We start from the raw sequence: 19,883 nt of genomic DNA on the forward strand, positions 1-19,883 counted from the left end.
CATAGGTTACAGATGACGCACGGCACCTCGTCTACATACATACATGTGCATCATCCTCGCTCGCGGATGATGGTGGCGATATAAAGTCTACCTTGTGCCTAATACCTACAGTACATGTTAGCTGATGGTTATACTCAGTGCACGTCAATTGTAATACCGTAATACAACGTGCCTCTTACAGCTACATCTCACTCGGCATATATGCATTTCTTCACCATCAAGACTCCTTTTTTTTTCTTTTGGAGCAAAGCAACACTCTTCTACATGATTTCTTCATCCTTTAGATTTATCTACGGTTCTAAATCCAGGTACAAGTACACAGTAAAGTTCAAAAAAGCCCCCCTTTTCCTTTTTCCCGCTAGACCCCTAATATGATGATGGTAAAAGTACATACAGTGGAAAATGTGTAACATCTCCAGTGCCCACGGTAGAGTTGAGACTCGTAGAAAAAAATAAATAAAGAAAAAACAATAACACAAGCCGCCGTCTCCAGCCACGACAGTAGCGGGGATTGTTTCCCGCTGCGCTGGCGAAAAGCCGCAGCAAGCCAATCCAGACATATTGTCAAGTTCCCGGCAGCGCCCCTTAACCCCCCATTCCCACTGACATCCATGTCTCCTCAATCTTCATGCTCGCTTCATACTTTATAGGATTGCAATCCTCGTCGAAATTACCTCTTGACGCCCGATCCGTCCTCTGAAATATCACGAAACGCGGGAGCGGGCGTGCCCGTGGGCGGGTCCTCCTTCGGCGTGTCTGTCTCAGTAGGGAAAGGCGGCGGAGAGCTCGCCTCTTTGCCTCCTCCAAAGAACTTCTCAAAGTCTTCATTGTCGTCGAATGGTCGCTTGCCAAGAATTCTCACCATGTCATCACGGGAGAGAACCTCCTTTTTCAGCAGCTCCTCAGCAATTAACCCGACTTGCTCCTTCTTCTCCACCAGCAGGTTTCGGCATCGAGTATAAGCTTCTTCCACTATACGGTGCACCTCTTGGTCAATCTGCTGAGCCGTAGCCTCGGCAAATGGCTTCACCATGCGGTTCGGGTCATTCTCAAAGTGCACTGGCCCCACCTTGTCCGACATACCCCATTGAGTAACCATGCTGCGTGCCATTTGAGAGACCTTCTTGAAGTCATCACTGGCACCGGTCGTGACTGTGGGGAAATGTAGCTCTTCAGACACACGTCCTCCCATGGTCATGGCCATTCGGTCCATGAGCTGGTTGGTGTTCATCAGATAAGCATCCTGGGGCAGGTATTGCGCATAGCCTAGAGCGCCTTGGCCGCGGGGAATGATTGAGACCTTGAGGAGGGGATCTGCGTGCCTGAGGAACCAGCCACAGATGGCGTGTCCAGCTTCGTGATAGGCCACCGTCTTCTTCTCCTCCGGCCTGAGTACGAGTGACTTGCGCTCTAAGCCTCCAATGACTCGCTCAATTGCGCGCTCGAAATGTATCATCTTGACGTCGTCTGCGTTCTCTCGTGCGGCTGTTTGTGCCATTAGTATCTAGGTTCCTATCAAATGTCTCTCATGTTTATTACTTACCAATTAGAGCTGCTTCGTTCACAACATTGGAGATATCCGCACCGGAGAAGCCAGGGGTCAAGGTAGCAAGTCGGCCGATGAGATGTTCATGATCCTCCTTGGTAACAATCTTCTTGAGATAAACCTGGAAGATCTCTTGTCGGCCCTTCATGGTAGGTCGGTCAATATAAATGTGCCTATCAAAGCGGCCAGGACGCATCAGGGCCTTGTCCAGGATGTCAGCACGATTGGTACCGGCCAAGACAACGACCTGTTCTCGAGTGTTGAATCCGTCCATTTCTGTGAGAATCTGGTTAAGGGTAGCTTCGCGTTCGTCATTTCCACCGAATCCACGACCGCTTTCCTGTCGAGCACGGCCGATAGCATCGATTTCGTCAATGAAGATGATGCAAGGCGCATTCTTTCGACCTTCGGCAAACAGGTCTCGTACTCGAGACGGACCCACGCCAACGAACATCTCCACGAACTCAGAACCGCTCACGCTGAAGAATGGGACGCCAGACTCTCCAGCAGTGGCCTTGGCGAGAAGAGTCTTTCCCGTTCCTGGGGGGCCGGAGAGGATGGCACCTCGAGGAATCTTGGCGCCCAGCTTCTCGAACTTTTCGGGCTGCTTCAAGAAGCTAACGAATTCCATAATCTCCACCTTGGCTTCCTCCAGACCGGCAACATCACTAAACTTGACTTTGACTGCGTTCTCGGCGTTGAACTTCTTGGCCTTGCTTTTTCCAAAGTTGAACATGCCTCCAGCGCCACCGGCCCGCCCGCTCATGGACCGCTGTGTCCACAAGATCAGACCGATGAATAGGAGAGTAGGTCCGAATGCCAAAACTAGGTTGCCGACAGTGCTGCCACCTGCTTCGTAGCTGACAGGTATTCTCTCGGACGGGGGAATGCCCAGCTGATCCTGTGCTTCTTCGAGCTTCTTCTCAAAAGACTCAACTGATCCAATCGAGAAGATGTATGTTCTTCTGGCGCCAGATCCATCAGATGTTGACTGAACAGCGTCAGGATGTAATTCCACACGCACTTGAGATCCATTGACGACCACAAGTTTCTGTACAAGGCCCTTGTCCAAGAAGGCCTTTCGTAGCTCCTGCCAGGTGATTTCTTTCTCAGAGAATGGTCTGCTGAATGACTCGATTGCCCAAAGCGTAATACCCAGGACGAGACCAGTCTGAAGGGCATCCATCCACGAGTTCCTCTCGGGTTTCTTGGGGTCCGATCCTTGCTGGTTAGATTGTGATTCACTGGAAGCCTTGTGTGATTGGGCTGCGCTTTCTTTCTTATCTCCGTAGTTGTGGTCGTTCATTTCATTGGTGTTCTGGTCAAACATGCCCCGTTTTCCTTGTTGCTGCTGTTCGACTTCCCATTCCGCTACCCTTTCGGCCATGACGAAGACGCATCGCATCAGCCGGCCCTTGTCAATTATTGACAAGTTGCCAGGTCCCTGGCGCATCTTATGTAGCAGATCTCGTATCTCAGCTGGAGCACCGGTGTGCTGAAGCCCCACCAATATGTCCTTCAATGTCTGCCTTTGGCCTTCGGGGAGCATCTGTTGAAACGCCTGCAGCTGCGATATCTCTTCCTTGGTCAGGCGAATCCAGCCCTCCGGTAGAGGAGGCAAGGGCACCTTCTGTGATTCTGGCCCGCCCTCTGTCTCTGACTTTGCTTCATTGTGATTGATTGATTTTCCAGAGTCGGAGTTTTTATTTTCATCGGGATGCGGGGTTTTGGAGGAGTAGTATCGCGGGAGGATGCCGTTGTGCGCAGACAATGCTCTCAGAGGAGCTGTTCTGGAGCTGGCGACAAGTCTTTGTGTCCTCTGTAAGCTTACACTGGTCGAGAACCTGGCCAGCTTAGCGAGCTGGCCCGACTGGCGAAGATATCGTGACATGGTGGATGGCGGCGGTTTGTGAGCTTGACGGCGGATCCGCCGGTCCTGGTTTTATGGTAAATGCGCAATGCAGCGCAATCTCACTCGCTGCGCAGAATTGCGCTTGATAGCTCGGATATGACTCTGCCAGGAAACAGATAGATGCTAAGAGAAAACTGAAATATTCCAACGCCACTGCGGACTTAGATGACACTACGAGACTGAAGCCTGCCGGCCGAGGGTCCACGTCTAATCCCGAAAATTGTACGGCATCACGTGATGTTCTCCGACGCAGCGCAGGTAGGCCCTCGGCGGATCGGGATTCCGCCCGTCGAAAACTCCGTGCTCTAAAACTTCCCATACCTATCTAAGGCAGTAGATTACTATTGATCTAGCGATTTCACCTGTATCTATCTATCCACTATGCCCAAATACAAAAGGCCAACTGGGAGAAAACATGTAATATTTATGCACCTAGTTTGATGAAAATGGATCGTATGTTGCCATCGCCTTGTATCGGGATAGCTCGGCTGGATCCGTCCTGCATTGGGATTTCCAGCAGACAATCTTTATCCCCAGCTGAAGCTAAATCTGGCCAGTCTCTCCAGACTTGCACCTCAGAGTTGGCTGAAGGATTGTTTTGAAGAAATTGTGATATGACACGGCGGGCCTGCTCTTTATCGCCAATCTCTAACAGTATGGCTCTCGGTTTGAGGTGGCGTGCAATCTTCAATAGTCTTGCATAAAAGATATCCTCATGGTTCCAATTAACAGGAATCGGAACATCGTCTCTTGGGACCAGAGCTAGGCTCGGTTCATATTTGCGAACCGAGTATCCAACCTGGCCACCGCCATGATTCCACGCCCGTCGGGAGATGTAGGGAGGGTTGGACACCATCACGTCCCAGTTACGTCCTTTTAGCTTCTCAATGACTTCATCGTGGAAGATATCCTCCTGCATGATGTCGAGGCCATGATTTAGCTGAAGGTCTGGGAGATTGCCAAGCCTTGTATTATGGTCGATATTGCCCCTAGCTAGTTTTATGGCTTGGGTAGAGATGTCCACTCCAAGGACGTTCAGATGGTCAAATTTCTGATAGAGCAAAGCATAGAGAAGCAGAGGTATACATCCTGTTCCTGTGCAAAAGTCGACAACACTGAGGTCGTGTTTGGAGCCACCAATCTTCAAGCTCCCAGACTTGATTAAGTCAGCAAGATGGTAGGTGTACGCTTCGGTCTCAGGTCTTGGGATTAGAACACCAGAGCGACATTTAATATCGAGAGGCCCAAATGGTTGAGATCCCAAGATGTACTGCAAAGGGTAGCCTTGCCCCCTCTTCTTGCATAGCCGTGCGAGCAGGCTCCCTTTGGCAAGATGTGCAGTGCCGTTGACATGCTCTTTGAGCCATCGCAGCTCATTGATGGCAGATGGAAGGTCTCTACAGGCTGGGAGTAATGCAGCGACATTGGGAGAGTGGCGATTGGCCTTGCGGAAGAGCCATGGCGAGATTCGCGGCATTGGCTCTACTTTATAAAGATAGGCATATCTACTGGCTGAAAGCCAGAGACGCAGACGGCGAAACGCTGCTGCTAGTTTAGAGTTCTAGGCCTATGTAGGTTGAAGTGCAAGCAGCAAAAAAAAATAAACGGCCGACTATTAGCCGATCTGCTCTACCAAACTCGCTGCCAATGTCATCCTCCCAAGGCTACTTTCGGACTGCGACATTCAGAAGCACTTTCGACCGACAATGGCAAGAGAACCCTGCTAAACTAGACCTTTGCCAAAAATTCCTCTTTTTTGGATTGTCAGAGAGAATTTACCTCCAACGATTCGCGATAAAATTGCACTCATCTTATATCCCCGGCTTTTTTGACAGTCCTCTTGGCGGCATCCCTTATCCGTGCAGCCTTGCCACGAGATTTCATTCTACGCGTTCCTGAGTGAGCCATCGGGCTCTCAGAGCTGAAACCTGCTATTTCATCAAAATGAACGCACCTGATCGGTATGTGGCTAATTTGATCATTGGGTTTTGGTTTTATATCTGTTAGATTCTTCCTGCTGTTTGGTGATGTACTCCCGGAACTGAATGCCTTCACACTCGAATGCCCGAGTCTGGGAGGCAGGTCAGGACTGTCTTTCACTTTGGAGCTATTGTTGCTACCAGCGGATGTAACCTCTCTATTTTATGCCCCTTAGGCCTCTATATATTCTGCTGTATGCAAGTGCGTGCCAGCAGCTATAGCTCATCGCCAGCTGGAAGTGATCGCTGCCGTCACTTTGAGTTTACTTTCTCCCTTAAGACATAGGAAATCTACGCTGCTGAAAAAGTTTATTATCAACATGCCCTCTTAACTGCTTTTTTTTCCCACTCCTTCCCACTCTGAATATTTCAGCACTGCATCATCGATGCTATCCTGTGTCCATCATCCATCCCCCTTCCAGTTTTCATCATTCTATCTCCAGCTGTCAGCGGCCATGGCGGGATGCAACGCCAAACATGACAATCTTCAAGACAATCCGTTGCGTCTTTCTTAGTCTTCAGTTTCTTTTATTACCTGTTTTATTTGATTAGTTGCTGACAGTGGCTTAGTTTCGAGCTCTTCTTGCTCGCCGATGGCGAGAAGAAGATTGAGGAGAAGGTTTATTCTGGTGGGTGGATGATTATCACCCTTGACGACCCCAAATGAGAGTCTAATGTTTCTTGTTTCTTCATAGGCATGTCCAACACCTCCGACTTTATTCTAAAGAAGGAGGATCACACGCTGGGCAACCTGCTCGCTGAGCACCTCAAAGCCCACCCCAACGTCTACATGGCAGGATACAAGAGTGAGAATTGATTTCAATGGCAAGCGAGATTACCCGTGCTGACCACGATGGGTAGTTGCTCATCCTAATGTTCCTGAGCTCTATATCCGCGTTCAAACAGACGGAACCATTTCACCACGCGACGTTTTCACATCAGTATGTGAAAAGCTCATCAACCAACTCGAGATGTTGTATCAAGAGTTCACTCGCGAGTGGGAGCTGAGACGAATCACCAACACTGGAGACCAGGGTAATATGCCATCGAATGGCCATTAGAAGATTTCATCAAGTCGTCTCATAGACAGGCGTTAGGGGAACAGAAAGATTTAGGCTTTTGCATTTCGGTTTTGTTTGGACCAGGGGAAAAATGAGCTTTATATTATTCAACCAAGAATCCGTTTACAAGGATTGTTAGGCCAGCTTAACAAAACTGGCGATCTTTTCCAACAATCAGAAACTATTATTCTGAGATAAGACCATAGTGTTTTTTATTCCTGTCATAAGACGCGTAACAATGAATATATGATTGCACAAGGGGGTACTATTGGTAACCATGTGCTGGTATGAAGATAGTTATGCCTTACGCTCTTATTTCTCAAGCTGCGGCACCAACTGGTCCTTCTCCGCCAGGGATTAGCTATGAAGCTGCGTTAGCAATTCTGAATTCTCGCCAAGCAATGAGGGGCTGTTGGCCATACCATGCAAATATTATTGCCGTTGAGCAGAATTTTAGGAAGCTTCGTGTGGTTTCCCGAGTAGTCACTAGTTGGGGGGGAAGATAGAGAGTCAACACCACAGTCTATAGTAGCTTCACACAGAAGACTCACAATTCCGTCACATCCTCCAGCACCATGTCTAATCTCTTGTTAGATAAAGTTTTTCCCATTGATGATGGATGAAGGAGGCGTCCACTTACTGACGTAGTCGTCAAAACCCATGAGCGTGCCACTGAATTCTGCCCAAGGTGTTAATGCTGTATCAAGCGTCTGAGATGAGGATGTGTGTTATAACCTTTGTCTCCCTTCATGACAACCCATATTCTTGATCCGACGCACTTGTCAATAAGCTCTGAAGCGAGGTGTCAGTGGCCTGAAATACAACCCCAGCATGAGGCACAGCAGAGGCACTCACCGAGGGGTAGCAGCTGTGACGCCATCTTGAAAAGCCTTCTGTGTATTTCCTTCCCAACTCCGTGAATACTATGGTGGAATATTATCTGACGAAGATGAAAAATTCCCACAAGCTCAGATGCTGGACAGTCTTGCAGAAGATCAGTCTCTCATTCCTAGTTCCCATGCAGCTGGCGGGCAGATTAGAGCCACCACGAAAATACTCTGCCCCACGAGGGTGACTAAGCACACATATGCGTTGCGTTTTCATACTCCTTCGTGCACCACGCCTAAGCGCGCTGAGACTTGATGGTTGCCTCGGCGGCCAATCATCACTATTCACAGACTCAGCTTCCACCCCGGCTCACAGCGAGGGCCTGTAACCAGCTGAAGGCTCGCAATGGGGTGATGACGGGGGCCCGGTTGATGTCGAGGCGCATGTTATTCAATAGCGGGCTTGGGTGCGCGCAAAACCCCCCAATTCCTATTTAACCCGTCGCCGTCCGGCTGGGAGACATGCATTCATGCCTGTTTACACACGCCGTCGGCTCGTCCAGAGGCTGCCTGCTTAGAGCCATGAGCTTCAACCCTCCCAACCAACTATGGAATTCTCAGTTTGGCGTTCGCTTCGGGGCGCTTGCATCGCTGCGCCAGGAAGCAAGTAATACTACTGCTGTATCTCAGTCGCTTCATGCTTCTTTTTCTGTCCAGAGCGACGACGGTTGGTCCCAGACCTCTGTAAACTCAACGCAAACAAGTGTATTCTCGGCCGCCGTGGTTCAAAGCCCACTGCCCCCAGCATCCAGTTCAAAAGATGTCGCAGCTTTTGATACTCGACGGCCTATTTCCCTCCCAGGTTTAGGCGTCGCGGCGGATGCAACAGATGCCATCGCCACGGCTTCTTATACTCAGCGGCCGACACATGCTCAACGGCCGCCTATTGCTCTCGCGGCCGATGCAGCCAAGAGCGTCGCCACACCCAACAGTGGCTCTGGCACTGGCACAAAGAAGGCTGTCGAGCCGCCATTTACACCACTAGAGTTCGCCATCTCCAGAGAGCAGTTTCTGGCCGCTCGCGCTGCCGTTCCCGGCACTCCAGAGTCTCATTGGTCATATACCATGTACCACCGAAATGGTGAAAATGGGGCCGTTGACAACGTCAAAGTCCATTATTGTGAAAGTAAATCAACCATGGAGCGCGTATGCGCAGAGTATTTCCTAGACGAAGATGTCATTGGCTTGGATCTAGAGTGGATGTCATACGCGAGGGCGGCGGATGGGCCACGGCGTAACGTCTCTCTCATTCAGATCGCGAGCCCGAGTCGTATCGCCTTGTTCCATATAGCAGTGTTTAAGTACGGTGCAGACCTTATACCGCCGTCGTTTCGCAAAATCATGGAGAACCCCAAGGTGAGCAAAGTTGGCGTCAACATCGGACCAGACTGCACACGGCTCAAGAACCACCTCGGCGTCAATGTTCAAGGCATATTTGAATTGAGCCATCTCTACAGGATCGTCAAGCATTTCCCGCACCAGCGCCACTTGGTCCACAAAGGACTTGTATCGTTGGCTGCTCAGGTCCAAGACCAATTACTACTTCCTTTATACAAAGGAGAGGTGCGGACTGGCAATTGGATGAGGCGGCTTAATCCACAACAAATTGACTGTATGAGAAGACTGCTACAATACCGCTTAAGCAAACAACAAGACTAACTAATTGCAGATTCCGCATCAGATGCCTATGCTGGCCTCCAGCTTTACTACGTACTTGAAGAGAAACGAAAGATGCTCGTTCCCTGTCCTCCCAGGCCTCATCATGCAGAGCTACGGCTGCCTATTTCTCTCCCTGATCCCCCAGAAGAAGCTAAGGAGAAAGTCGACGAAGATGCTACTTTTGTAGCAGACCCTAATAATACGAATGCTATATCTGAACCCAAGACTCCCAGACCTAGAGTTCCCAGACCTAGAGTTCCCAAGCCAAAAGCTTCATCAACGGAAGCCGCATCAACAGAGGCTACATCACCAGAAGCCCCTACACCATCCAAAGCAAGGTCGAAACGCTCATTGCCTAAACCTATACCTGTCGACACTAGAGATGCGCGGGTCATTGCGGCCGAGGTACAAATGAAGGAGTATCGTGCGGCCAAAACAACCGAGCTGAACACGCCCGCGCCGTGCCTCAGGGCGTACTACATCTGGCATCAAAACGAGGACCTCTGTCCTGGTGACATCGCAGCGCTTCTGCGGGATCCACCGCTGCTGACCAGCACTGTTGCGCATTATGTCCTTGACGCCATAAAGGCCGAGAATATGCCTTATCCTGTACTAAGATTACAAAAGGAGGTGATTCCTCATATCGACCTAAGCAAACCGTATTGGCACAAGCATGCATCATTGGTTCAAGAGTGTACAAAATTAGCAGACGAGATGAAGCGGGATATAGAGAAAGCAAACGAGACAAACGAGTGAAGAACACCGATAGACATGTATCACTTTTTTTTATTTTTTTTTTTTAGAATATTACTGTAGTCCTGGTATATTCAAGCCTGAAATGAAATTAAACAAACAAAGTCTATAACGCCAGCAATCCTGTGCCCCGGTTGATCTGCACCTTTTTGTCTTCTCCTCCGCTCACGATTCCCCATGTCTTGTCCCACACCACGCTCAACACCTTGGCGCCATCGCCAGCAGGAGGCAGCTTCTTGCCCTTCAACCACTCTCTGCCAATAGTATAGACGGGTTCGCTGACGTTGCCGTTGCCCTCGTCGGACGATGCGGTGCGGGTGCTACGCAGATCCCACACGCGACATGTGCTGTCGTGTGAGCCAGAGACCAGTGAGTAGTCATTCTCCGGGCAGGCAGCCACAGAAACAACCATATTGACGTGGCCTCTAAGAGTCATGGCGGCGGTTGCGGCAGCTGACTCTCTGGGGTCGAGAAGGGTAATGTGTCGTGCCGAAGAACCAGCCGCTACCAGATTTGCGCCAGGGAGTGCTGTTGCACAGAGGATAGGGTGCATGGTAGTGAGGCGGGAGACCTCTTGTTGTGTTGTGAGATCGATCGTCTTGACAGTGTGGTCCAAAGAAGCCGAGTAAGCGACGGTCGAATCCTTGGGGTGGAAAATCGCAGCGGTAACCGATTCGTCGTGCAAGGGAATCATTGCCAAAGGCCCACGCTGAGCAGTAGAGCCAGCGTTGGACAGCTTAGCTCGCTTGGTGTTGTGAGCGGAGGGGAGGGTCTCGGGATCAGCCTGAGGTGCTGTCCTCTTGGATGCGGACCACAGGCCAACGCGACCGTCTGAAGACGCTGTCAGAATACGTCGGGTGGAACCGTTGACGTCGATACTGTTGATGTTCTTCTCATGTCCCCAGAGTTCCATGTTGGGCTTGAGGGAGCCAGAGAAGCCATCGTTCGCCTCTTTGTAGTCCCAAACCATGACCTTTCTATCCAAGCCAGCGGACGCCAGCTGAGTTGGTGACAACCATCGCACAGCGTTGATGCGCTGAGTGTGTCCTTCGCCTTTGCCACCAGCGGAGACGGCAATCGCCTTTCCAGAGGGGTTCCAGATTCTCACTAGACCATCATAAGAAGCGCTAGCAACTCGCTCATTCACAGCAACATCTCCGGCAAGCAGTCCAGCAGCAGAAGTTGACGACAAGACATCAACTCCACTAACCCAGTCGTCATGCTCAAAGCTAGCCTCGTAAACGGGTGGAAGGAGACTGCGAACATATTGGAGGGTCAATGTTGTCTCTTGAGAAAGACCATTTGATTTGAGGTATTCTTCGATGCTCGTCTTCAGAAACGTGCCGTTCGCGAGGAAATCAAGAGGGACTGGTGATGAAGTATCCAGCATCGACTCGGAATTCAGAATACGGGAGAGGCCATAGCGCTTGATGTCTGTGATTTGTTAACAAATGTCAATTGGCATATTTGTTTTCCAGTCTGGGGGATGTTTCTGAGGAGATTCTCACCTGCTGGCACGAGCAATTGTCGCCTGGACTCTGGGAGGACGAGATCTTCCTCATTGGTGGTGAAGACGACCTTCACCTGAGCAGATGAGGCGTCCATTGCGGCGAGAAAAATCTAGAAAAAATTCAAAGCGCTTCTGTAAGTGTAAATAGAATGAATTATTTGCACGTCTTTCGGTTTCCGGGAAATTTGAAGTTGTGCTAGACGAAATTATCGTCCTGGCGCAAGTCGATGGCAGTGGTGTGCATAGGCAGGCTTAGAGAATCTCAAAAAATTTTGGAAGGGCAGCGCAGCCTTGTGAATATAGGATCCACTGCGGGGTTCATGTCTGAAACATTGGACCAATTGAAACCAAGATAACACAAGGCTGAAGGTGCGGTCTAATGCACGCTAAGCTGCATCTAGACCGCTTATGATGCTCTAAGACGCCAAAAAGCACAGCAGAGTGAGATAAGTAGTCAAAAAGAAGTGGGAAACAATCTGTGGACCGATATCATGCTTGGCTGGTCCCAGAGACACTATCCTTGTCCTCCGGGGAATTGATCAGAGAGATCTATACTGGAGACGGAATAGTCAGCTTATATTCAACAACCAACACACTTCAGGGCATCACAGACAAACTTGCTACGTCATGTTTGAGCGTAGGAGAGATTCAGCAGGCAGATCATGCTCGGAATAGACAGAGCACTCGTGATTCAAGAAGATGGCCTGGGCATTGTATATGCAAATTTGGCGTCACTGGCTTGCAGTTTGAGTACCGAATACAACCCAAACCGCCAAGATGGCGGCAATGGCGATGGGCCACGGTACGGCAGTGCGGAGGAGAGCCAATGCCGTGACGACAAATGCAACTCTCGCATCGGGTCGTCTCCCATTGGGGCCAATGGATAAACTCGTGGGAACGTCCAAGATATCCCATCGCAAATGCATTTACATCAGCCAATCCGAACCTCTGGTCACTCGACCTCGATCTGCTCCCCCGCAATCCATGGCGTCATCCCCACACTGCTAAGGTAGTGCACGAGATCAACTTGACACCTCACCTCCCGCGGCTGGCTTGGCTCGACCCCGCCGGCTACGAAACAGAAGACGTTATGCAGGGACATGAACCTAGAATATGTGGTTGCTGCTTCCCGGAGACGAGGGCGCGTCAGTGGCTATGATGCTGAGCGGCGTTGCGTGGCGGCCACGCTAGGTGAGGAACCATGCAAGCCTATTGGTGGGAGGACCATCGCTATATAGGCGTGGAGAAGAAGAGGCATACTATTGTCGGTAGCACCTGAGGTACTAAGGCATGGAAAAAAAAGTATAGTAGCCCTAAGCAAGTATTCATAAAGGCATGATCGCATAGCAGAGAGATATGGCATAAACAGAGGCCCTCCCCCTTAGGTAAGCGAGACGACGCCATTCCAGATGCATTCTCCCGTGATCCGCATGCATCAACTGCAGATATAAAACGCATACATGAACTTACTTGCACGGCACATTAACAGCGCTCGGTTTGCGCTGTTAGTGGTAGCCCAACCGCGCGCTCCACTTTACGGCCTTGGTGCATATCCCCAGACCCGCCACCTTTGGAGAGTCGAGGTCCCCACTTTCTTTTGTTGCACCCCTCCAGAGCTTCAGTCCAAGTCCCTCATCAAGTTCTTCTCCCCCTCCCGGCCTGATCTTCTTTTCTATCGCTACTGCTCATACTAAAGCCTCAGATTCGGCGTCAACTGTCCTTCGACTGTCTGGAGCCAGTTTCGGCGGTTCGCGGTCTCAGCCATTGTATTGCCTCGCTGCCAGCACCCTCTGCTACGCTCCCACGTTGTCTTAAGCTCTGACGCCACCAGAACCAGAGCTGCCAACTAACGCCACTCACACCACAATATCTCGCACCGAATTTCGGCCGTGCTAAACACAAGTTTTTCTTCGCCTTTCGTGGTAGCTACAGTCCTGGTGAGTTTTCCTGTTGCATTCTGCTGGCTTCTGCGAGCGTGTCGGCTCACAATTACCATGTCTAGCTTGTGCGAACTCGCGCAACCCTAATCCCTACGTCATCTGAATTGCCGCCTCGTGGCATAGGCTTCTCGCCGGAGCTATCACCGCTGCCAAACACCCTCTGCGATAGTCTACACTTCAGAACGACGCAATGGCCGACGGACACCCTGTTCGCGACATCAAGAACCACCTTCTCTTTGAGATTGCTACGGAAGTAGCTCATCGAGGTGAGTCGCATTCTGCCCCTCGCGGCGGCCATGCTCATTTTTGCCTCTGCGCCCGTTCCTGCCCAATGCCATGCACAACATACAGAGCTTGCCACGCTAACATGTGATTTACTTTACAGTCGGTGGTATCTACTCTGTGCTCAAATCCAAGGCTCCGGTTACTACTGCTGAGTATGGCGATCGATACACGCTTATCGGTCCACTCAACCACCAATCGGTGCGCCCTCTACCTTGCCAAAAAATTAATTAATAACTCAAAGTTGGGCAGCAACTGATGACAAACAGGCCGCAGTCGAGGTCGAGGAGATGGAGCCCACCAATAAGGAGCTGGCCGCCACCATGCAGACCATGAAGGATCGGGGAATTGGCATGTTGTACGGCCGCTGGCTGATTGAGGGCGCTCCCCGAGTTCTCTTGATTGATACCAAGACAGCCTACAACTTTGTCAACGAGTGGAAGTCCGACCTTTGGTCTGTGGCCAGCATTCCGTCCCCACCCGACGACGATGAAACCAATGAGGCTGTTGTGTTTGGATACTTGGTGGCGTGGTTTCTTGGAGAGGTAAGAAAACTTTTTTTGTCTCATCCCTAATACCCTAACGATGACGTTGTAATGTTCTTCTTGTCTTTTTTTCCCTCGACATTTAATTGGCTACGGCTAACATGCAAGCAGTTTGTATGCCACGAAAAGGAAAAGGCTGTCATCGCCCATTTCCACGAATGGCTGGCTGGTGTTGCTCTACCCCTTACCAAGAAGAGACGGATTGATGTTACGACCATCTTCACGACCCATGCCACTCTCTTGGGCAGATATCTTTGTGCCGGTTCTGTTGATTTCTATAACAACCTACAGTTCTTTGATGTCGATGCCGAGGCTGGAAAGCGTGGTATCTACCATCGGTATTGCATTGAACGTGCTGCTGCTCATTCTTGCGACGTCTTCACAACTGTCTCTCACATCACCGCTTTCGAGTCAGAGCATCTCTTGAAGAGAAAGCCTGACGGTGTGCTGCCCAACGGCCTCAATGTTACCAAGTTCTCGGCAGTTCATGAATTCCAAAATCTGCACCAGCAGGCCAAGGAGAAGATCCACGACTTCGTCAGAGGTCACTTCTACGGCCACTACGACTTTGAACCAGAGAACACGCTGTACTTTTTCACTGCTGGGCGCTATGAATTCCGGAATAAGGGTGTCGACATGTTCATCGAGTCTCTTGCGCGACTCAACCACCGGCTCAAGGCGGCAGGCAGCAAGATGACTGTCGTGGCCTTCATCATCATGCCCGCTCAGACTACATCGCTGACTGTGGAGGCTCTCAAGGGCCAGGCCGTCATTAAATCCTTGAAGGATACTACCAATATCATTGAGCAAGCCATTGGTCGTCGTATCTTTGAGCGGTCTCTCAAGTGGCATGAGGGCGACCCAATGCCAGATGAGAAGGAACTCATTTCCGGCCAGGACCGCGTTCTCTTGCGTCGGCGTCTCTTTGCCATGAAGCGACATGGCCTTCCTCCCATTGTCACCCACAACATGCTCAACGACAGCGAAGATCCTGTCCTGAACCAAATTCGTCGGGTGCAGCTATTCAATCACCCCTCAGACCGTGTCAAGGTTGTGTTCCATCCAGAGTTCCTCAACTCAGCCAACCCCGTCCTGCCATTGGATTACGATGACTTTGTGCGTGGCTGCCACATGGGCGTCTTCCCTTCATACTACGAGCCATGGGGCTACACCCCTGCCGAGTGTACTGTCATGGGCGTTCCAAGCATTACTACCAATCTGTCTGGCTTTGGATGTTATATGGAGGAGCTCATCGAAAACTCCAGCGACTACGGTATCTACATTGTAGACCGAAGAATGAAGGGTGTTGAAGATTCCGTCAACCAGCTGAGCCAGTTCATGTTTGAATACTGCGGCAAGAGCCGCCGTCAGCGTATCAACCAGCGAAACCGTACTGAGCGACTCAGCGACTTGCTGGACTGGAAGCGTATGGGCATGGAATATATCAAGGCCCGACAGCTGGCTCTTCGACGGGCATACCCCAATTCATTCACCGGAGACGAAGAGGAAGAGGAGTTGGAAGACTTTATCCGTGGACCGGAGCAGAAGATCTCCAGGCCGTTCTCCGTCCCCGGCTCACCTCGCGATCGCACTGGCATGATGACTCCTGGAGACTTTGCCAGTCTGCAAGAGGGGCGAGAGGGCTTGAGCACGGAGGACTATGTCGCCTGGAAATTGCCGTAAGTATCTCACACCCTTTGGGGTTTGCTCATCATACCGTTATCATCAGCTAACATGTTGGATTCTTAGTGAGGAGGAGGACCCCGAAGAGTATCCCTTCTCTTTGACTCTCCGAACAAAGCAACCCAGTGGCGTGGACCCAGAAACCCAGGCCACCCTGAACGGTAATAACTGAAAGCAAAGGCGTATCCATGAGTAGCGTACGTCCTGAATTTGCATTATATAGGGCCAGGGACGTTTTGATAGTGACTTTTGAGTGCATCAAATCTTTTGATATGTGTTTTTGTTTCTCCCATGAGTACGACCAGCATAATGTGGAAGCAAAAGCAGATTGGGTAAAATGAGAACAACAAAAAAAAAAGTGGAAGGGCCCTGAAACAAAGGTGCTTTGGCGGAGAGAGGGGGTGTATGTGACGGATCAAATATGGGTTTGATTGAGGTGTGGAAAAAAAGAGAAAAAATTACCAAATACTACAATGTTGGAAGCTGAGTGTTGAATGATAGACAGCTTCATTCTTTACCACGTGCTATAGTGAAACACCTTTGCTCCACGATGTACATGGCTAGGCTGTATGATATCACAGACATCACAGACACGTGCTCCGTTAGCACGAGGCGGGATGGGGTGTGATGCTGCTAGATAAGATGGCGATCCATCTAGCGTCGCAGCTGCGTCGAGAGCCGCCGCGGCTGAGGTCTAGCGGTGGATCTCTCATTACTGATGCTCCATAGCAGCCCGCAAGTGAGGTGAGGCTTGCGTTGTGTGAGAGATATAGACTACAGTACAGTACTCCGTAAGTAGGCAGTATATCCTCTGGAGCTCCAAAGCGCGCGCACACGCTGATGCTACTGCTCGTACGACTCCCGCTGTTACTATTAAAAGGTACGATATCATCTCCGAGTATCTGCAGAGAGGATCGATTGACAGGAGATAAGATGGGTCGTCATTATCCTAATGGCATTGATGGGCACAGGTATAAACGGTACCGTCGTACGAGAAAACCGTCCATGGAACGGTAAATGGTCGAATGAGCATCATGCGTTTTCTCTCAGTCTTTGATATGGTGGCCGAAGCGAGACCAGGGTCGGGATGCTAGCACTAACAAGCGAGAGAAGGGAAAATGGAGCCCGGGAACCCCCTGGGGATGTTCCGCCATCGCCAAAAAGGCGGTGATCGGGAAAAACGAGAGGCGATTGGGTGGGAAATCTTTTTTTTCTTTTTTCTTTCTTCTTTGCCAACAAAGACAGAGAACAAGGTGGGTTTAGAGCGGTTGCTAAGGCGAGATGGCGTCAGGGACGGCCCAAGATGGGACGAACGGTGGGATGAAGCAGATTGATGAAGAATGGAGCGGCTAGCGAGGAAGAGACACGACGGCCAGCTCGGAGCGGATTAGCAGCGGCGGTGAGGGCCGGGGACAGGGATAGACACGGCTGTCTGCTGGCATGGGAGGAGACGAAGATACGAGAGGCTGAGCGAGCGAGCGCGGGATTGGTCGGCGCCAAGCAAGACGGGCGATGCGGTGAGGCTTCTGTAAGGCTTCCGTGCATATACTATGTACACCGTATTTTTCGACACCACGTGAAGCTGTCATGGCATCGATCTCCAGCAGATACTGCATGCACATACACTACATGCCGTGTCTTGGACGGACTGAAGAAGCCAGCTGTGGCAGCGTCAAACCGCAGTCAAGCATGAACCATGGACCATGCTTGGCTAGCCAGGTCCCTCCGCATAGAGCACATCATATTGCGGAGGAAATTACTTACAGACGATCTCATCCGCTCTCTCTAATTGCTAGCACAGAGCAGTCTCTGCTGGGTATCCTGCATCACACACCAAAAACAAGTGCGAGAAACAAATTTTTCTCTCTCTCTTTAAACCCCTGACAGCTGGCCCCCCAGAGATTGTTGCCTCTTTCGGATAGCTTGCTGGAGCGCCCCTCTCCCAGCCGCGAGTGGCTCATTTCGGTAGGTCGCTTCTAGCGCCTCTTGTTTATTTTGTGCTTGAGCGATCCGTGGGCGCTGTTCTCAGGGGGGGATGTATCTCACAGTGCATCTATTTTGTTACTATGCCTTTTTTTTTTTTTTTTTTTTTTTTCCCTATGCTTATCCTTGGCCTACAATTTTTTTTTTTTTTTCTTAATTCATGTTCCTGTTCGAATGCGGGGCCTGAGATGCAGTTGATGCGCTGTCAAGTCTATGCATGCTTGCTTTTGGCGGTGGAGACTGGAATACAGCATATGTGGTGTGTGTCTCACTGCAAGATACAGTAGTTGACTTCAGTGAGGCTGATACAATAGCAGCTACTTGTGTGTTTACAGATTAGGTACTACCTAGTAGTTGCAAGCATCAAAGACAGACCAATTCAGCTTTTGCCTTTCCTCCACAATAGATACCATGATTGAGTCTCTTTAAGATTTAGATCCGCAGTGAGTGAACTAAAGAGATTTGCAAAACTAGCGCCCGTCCTCTTTGTGCGTCATCTTATCTCGCTTCAACCACGGCATCTGCATCCAAGGAAGAAAACGGCACAGCTGTTCGCATTGCCAAAAAAGATGCAAGGCAGAGAAGAAAAAAAAGAAACTTGTCTCAGAGATGCGTTTTAGGGTTATACCGCCGGCGGTCTGTGAAGCGAGGAAGTGATGTGCAGCAACATACACATTGCAAGCATGGTGATTATATAAGACAATGTCGCAGTTGCAAGCAGAATGTACTGCACCGTATGTCAAACTAACGATTCGATTTCGGAGTGAGTCTAAAGCGTTTGGACATGTCTTGTATTCCGGAATGCCATTGAAACCGTTTCTTTTTGGTTCACATGACCGGAAAAGATGCACTTCTGCATCAAGCCGAATACCTAGAATCATAATACCTGATACATATTCCATTTTCAACTTCGCCTTGGCTTTGTTGTTTGCTGCCTATGCGTTACGCGCCTTGCACCTGTACGTAACGCTCGAGCTACGCCACGACCAACACATCACCACATTGATAGACAGAAATAGTACCACCCGTAATTACGCGTACAACAGGCAGTAGGCATTGCTGCCAAGAATGTCTACCTACCTTCACCTATGTGCCTGTAAATACAAGCACGGGCATGCTATACAAAGTCAAAGACAGAAAACAACAAGGAACAAAGGGCAAGGCTGCCTGCTAGGCATCTACAGGTAGGTGAAAAGGACAAAACCCGCAAGGCATCTGCGTCGCCGTCTCCGACAGCGACAAGGGCCTGTAATACGGCAATATGCCTATTTCGTTTGCATAAAACAAGAAGAGGACCCTTGTCACTCTTTCAGGTCAGTTTACTGTATCAGACAAAGCCCGTACAGTACAGTATGTAACAGTATACGAGTAGTAATATGCTATTAAAAATGACAAGTTAGTACCTAAACCCTGCTTTTTTCAACTCTCCTGAGAAGCTATACCATGTAATACCTATCATATCATGTACAGGATGTAAGTAGCTCGTACGGGATCTCTTCCCGTTCCGCGTGGCAATGGTCCTTTTTTTTTTCCACGTGCGAGAATTGGAGCAGAGATGACACACATGCCCCTTGACTACGTACATGGAGTACACGTATTTTGTCGATGCGGTCTGAGGAAAATGTCGAGATGAGGATTAATTGGCGCAGGACGGCTGGAGTGTGTGCAGCGAGACTCCGAGGGGAATATTGTGCTGGAATTACAGTGTTCCCAGCCTATTAACCTATTACCTAGTACCTACTATGAACTTGACTAACATCCATTCGCTTCGTCTCACTCGCTCGCTCACTCTCACTGGACAAATACGGAAAGCTCAAGTAGAACCACCAACAAAAAAAAAATCACACATACAGGACACATTCACCGCCTTGAACAATCAAATAAAGTATCTGCAACGTGACCAGCATTAGACGTTATATAACAAGCTTAGTGGTGCTATTCCCATGCACATGCTACACTGTCTAGGCCACATGTCGGCAAGTAGCTCAAAGCTCCATACATGTGCATGTACAACACATCGTCAACTCCACCATATCGGAGGGTATTACAGAAAGGAAAAGAAAAAAAAAAAAATCTCACCATCACCGTGAGCTTCTTTTTTTTTTTTCTCTTTAGCCTTTTACCCATTAAATGAATGTGACTC

The 19,883-nt window shown here is 49.9% G+C and overlaps 9 protein-coding genes across 9 annotated transcripts; 5 read left to right on the forward strand and 4 right to left on the reverse strand.

Moving 5' to 3' along the window:
* Positions 1 to 255: 255 nt before the first annotated feature.
* On the reverse strand, positions 256 to 3,615 carry YTA12 (Mitochondrial inner membrane m-AAA protease component). Its single transcript, XM_024910563.2, has 2 exons — positions 1,544 to 3,615; positions 256 to 1,485 (listed from the first exon to the last, which is right to left on the reverse strand). Exons 1-2 carry the CDS (start codon positions 3,435 to 3,437, stop codon positions 671 to 673), a joined length of 2,709 nt encoding a protein of 902 aa, XP_024761765.1. The 5' UTR covers positions 3,438 to 3,615; the 3' UTR covers positions 256 to 670.
* Positions 3,616 to 3,657: 42 nt separating this feature from the next.
* On the reverse strand, positions 3,658 to 4,980 carry TrAFT101_008814 (uncharacterized protein). Its single transcript, XM_024907909.2, has one exon. The coding sequence runs from the start codon at positions 4,933 to 4,935 to the stop codon at positions 3,883 to 3,885; it is 1,053 nt and encodes a 350-aa protein (XP_024761764.1). The 5' UTR covers positions 4,936 to 4,980; the 3' UTR covers positions 3,658 to 3,882.
* Positions 4,981 to 5,402: 422 nt separating this feature from the next.
* Positions 5,403 to 6,498, forward strand: TrAFT101_008815 (uncharacterized protein; the record flags this gene model as incomplete). The annotated part of the gene is made up of 4 exons (XM_024906531.1): positions 5,403 to 5,419; positions 6,008 to 6,066; positions 6,133 to 6,243; positions 6,299 to 6,498. 4 exons carry the CDS (start codon positions 5,403 to 5,405, stop codon positions 6,496 to 6,498), a joined length of 387 nt encoding a protein of 128 aa, XP_024761763.1.
* Positions 6,485 to 7,492, reverse strand: LSM5 (RNA-binding protein lsm5). The gene is made up of 6 exons (XM_024899909.2): positions 7,354 to 7,492; positions 7,234 to 7,290; positions 7,139 to 7,177; positions 7,050 to 7,077; positions 6,921 to 6,984; positions 6,485 to 6,859 (listed from the first exon to the last, which is right to left on the reverse strand). The coding sequence occupies exons 1-6, from the start codon at positions 7,376 to 7,378 to the stop codon at positions 6,818 to 6,820; spliced, it is 255 nt and encodes an 84-aa protein (XP_024761762.1). The 5' UTR covers positions 7,379 to 7,492; the 3' UTR covers positions 6,485 to 6,817.
* Positions 7,493 to 7,675: 183 nt separating this feature from the next.
* On the forward strand, positions 7,676 to 9,913 carry TrAFT101_008817 (uncharacterized protein). The gene is made up of 2 exons (XM_024899845.2): positions 7,676 to 8,997; positions 9,055 to 9,913. Exons 1-2 carry the CDS (start codon positions 7,848 to 7,850, stop codon positions 9,798 to 9,800), a joined length of 1,896 nt encoding a protein of 631 aa, XP_024761761.2. The 5' UTR covers positions 7,676 to 7,847; the 3' UTR covers positions 9,801 to 9,913.
* Positions 9,846 to 12,580, reverse strand: YTM1 (ribosome biogenesis protein ytm1). The gene is made up of 3 exons (XM_024905334.2): positions 11,921 to 12,580; positions 11,306 to 11,856; positions 9,846 to 11,231 (listed from the first exon to the last, which is right to left on the reverse strand). The coding sequence occupies exons 2-3, from the start codon at positions 11,400 to 11,402 to the stop codon at positions 9,904 to 9,906; spliced, it is 1,425 nt and encodes a 474-aa protein (XP_024761760.1). The 5' UTR covers positions 11,403 to 11,856; positions 11,921 to 12,580; the 3' UTR covers positions 9,846 to 9,903.
* Positions 12,085 to 13,350, forward strand: TrAFT101_008819 (uncharacterized protein; the record flags this gene model as incomplete). Its single annotated transcript, XM_066128437.1, has 4 exons — positions 12,085 to 12,109; positions 12,243 to 12,394; positions 13,145 to 13,244; positions 13,310 to 13,350. The coding sequence occupies 4 exons, from the start codon at positions 12,085 to 12,087 to the stop codon at positions 13,348 to 13,350; spliced, it is 318 nt and encodes a 105-aa protein (XP_065984555.1).
* GSY1 (glycogen synthase) lies at positions 12,960 to 16,302 on the forward strand. The gene is made up of 6 exons (XM_024906529.2): positions 12,960 to 13,244; positions 13,310 to 13,513; positions 13,633 to 13,730; positions 13,799 to 14,074; positions 14,186 to 15,753; positions 15,824 to 16,302. Exons 2-6 carry the CDS (start codon positions 13,438 to 13,440, stop codon positions 15,927 to 15,929), a joined length of 2,124 nt encoding a protein of 707 aa, XP_024761759.1. The 5' UTR covers positions 12,960 to 13,244; positions 13,310 to 13,437; the 3' UTR covers positions 15,930 to 16,302.
* A 788-nt stretch (positions 16,303 to 17,090) lies between these two features.
* TrAFT101_008821 (uncharacterized protein) lies at positions 17,091 to 17,450 on the forward strand (the record flags this gene model as incomplete). The annotated part of the gene is made up of 1 exon (XM_066128438.1): positions 17,091 to 17,450. The coding sequence occupies one exon, from the start codon at positions 17,091 to 17,093 to the stop codon at positions 17,448 to 17,450; it is 360 nt and encodes a 119-aa protein (XP_065984556.1).
* Positions 17,451 to 19,883: the final 2,433 nt, after the last annotated feature.

This window comes from Trichoderma asperellum, chromosome 5 (assembly GCF_020647865.1).
Source record: "Trichoderma asperellum chromosome 5, complete sequence".
In the NCBI taxonomy this organism is placed as follows: domain Eukaryota; kingdom Fungi; phylum Ascomycota; class Sordariomycetes; order Hypocreales; family Hypocreaceae; genus Trichoderma; species Trichoderma asperellum.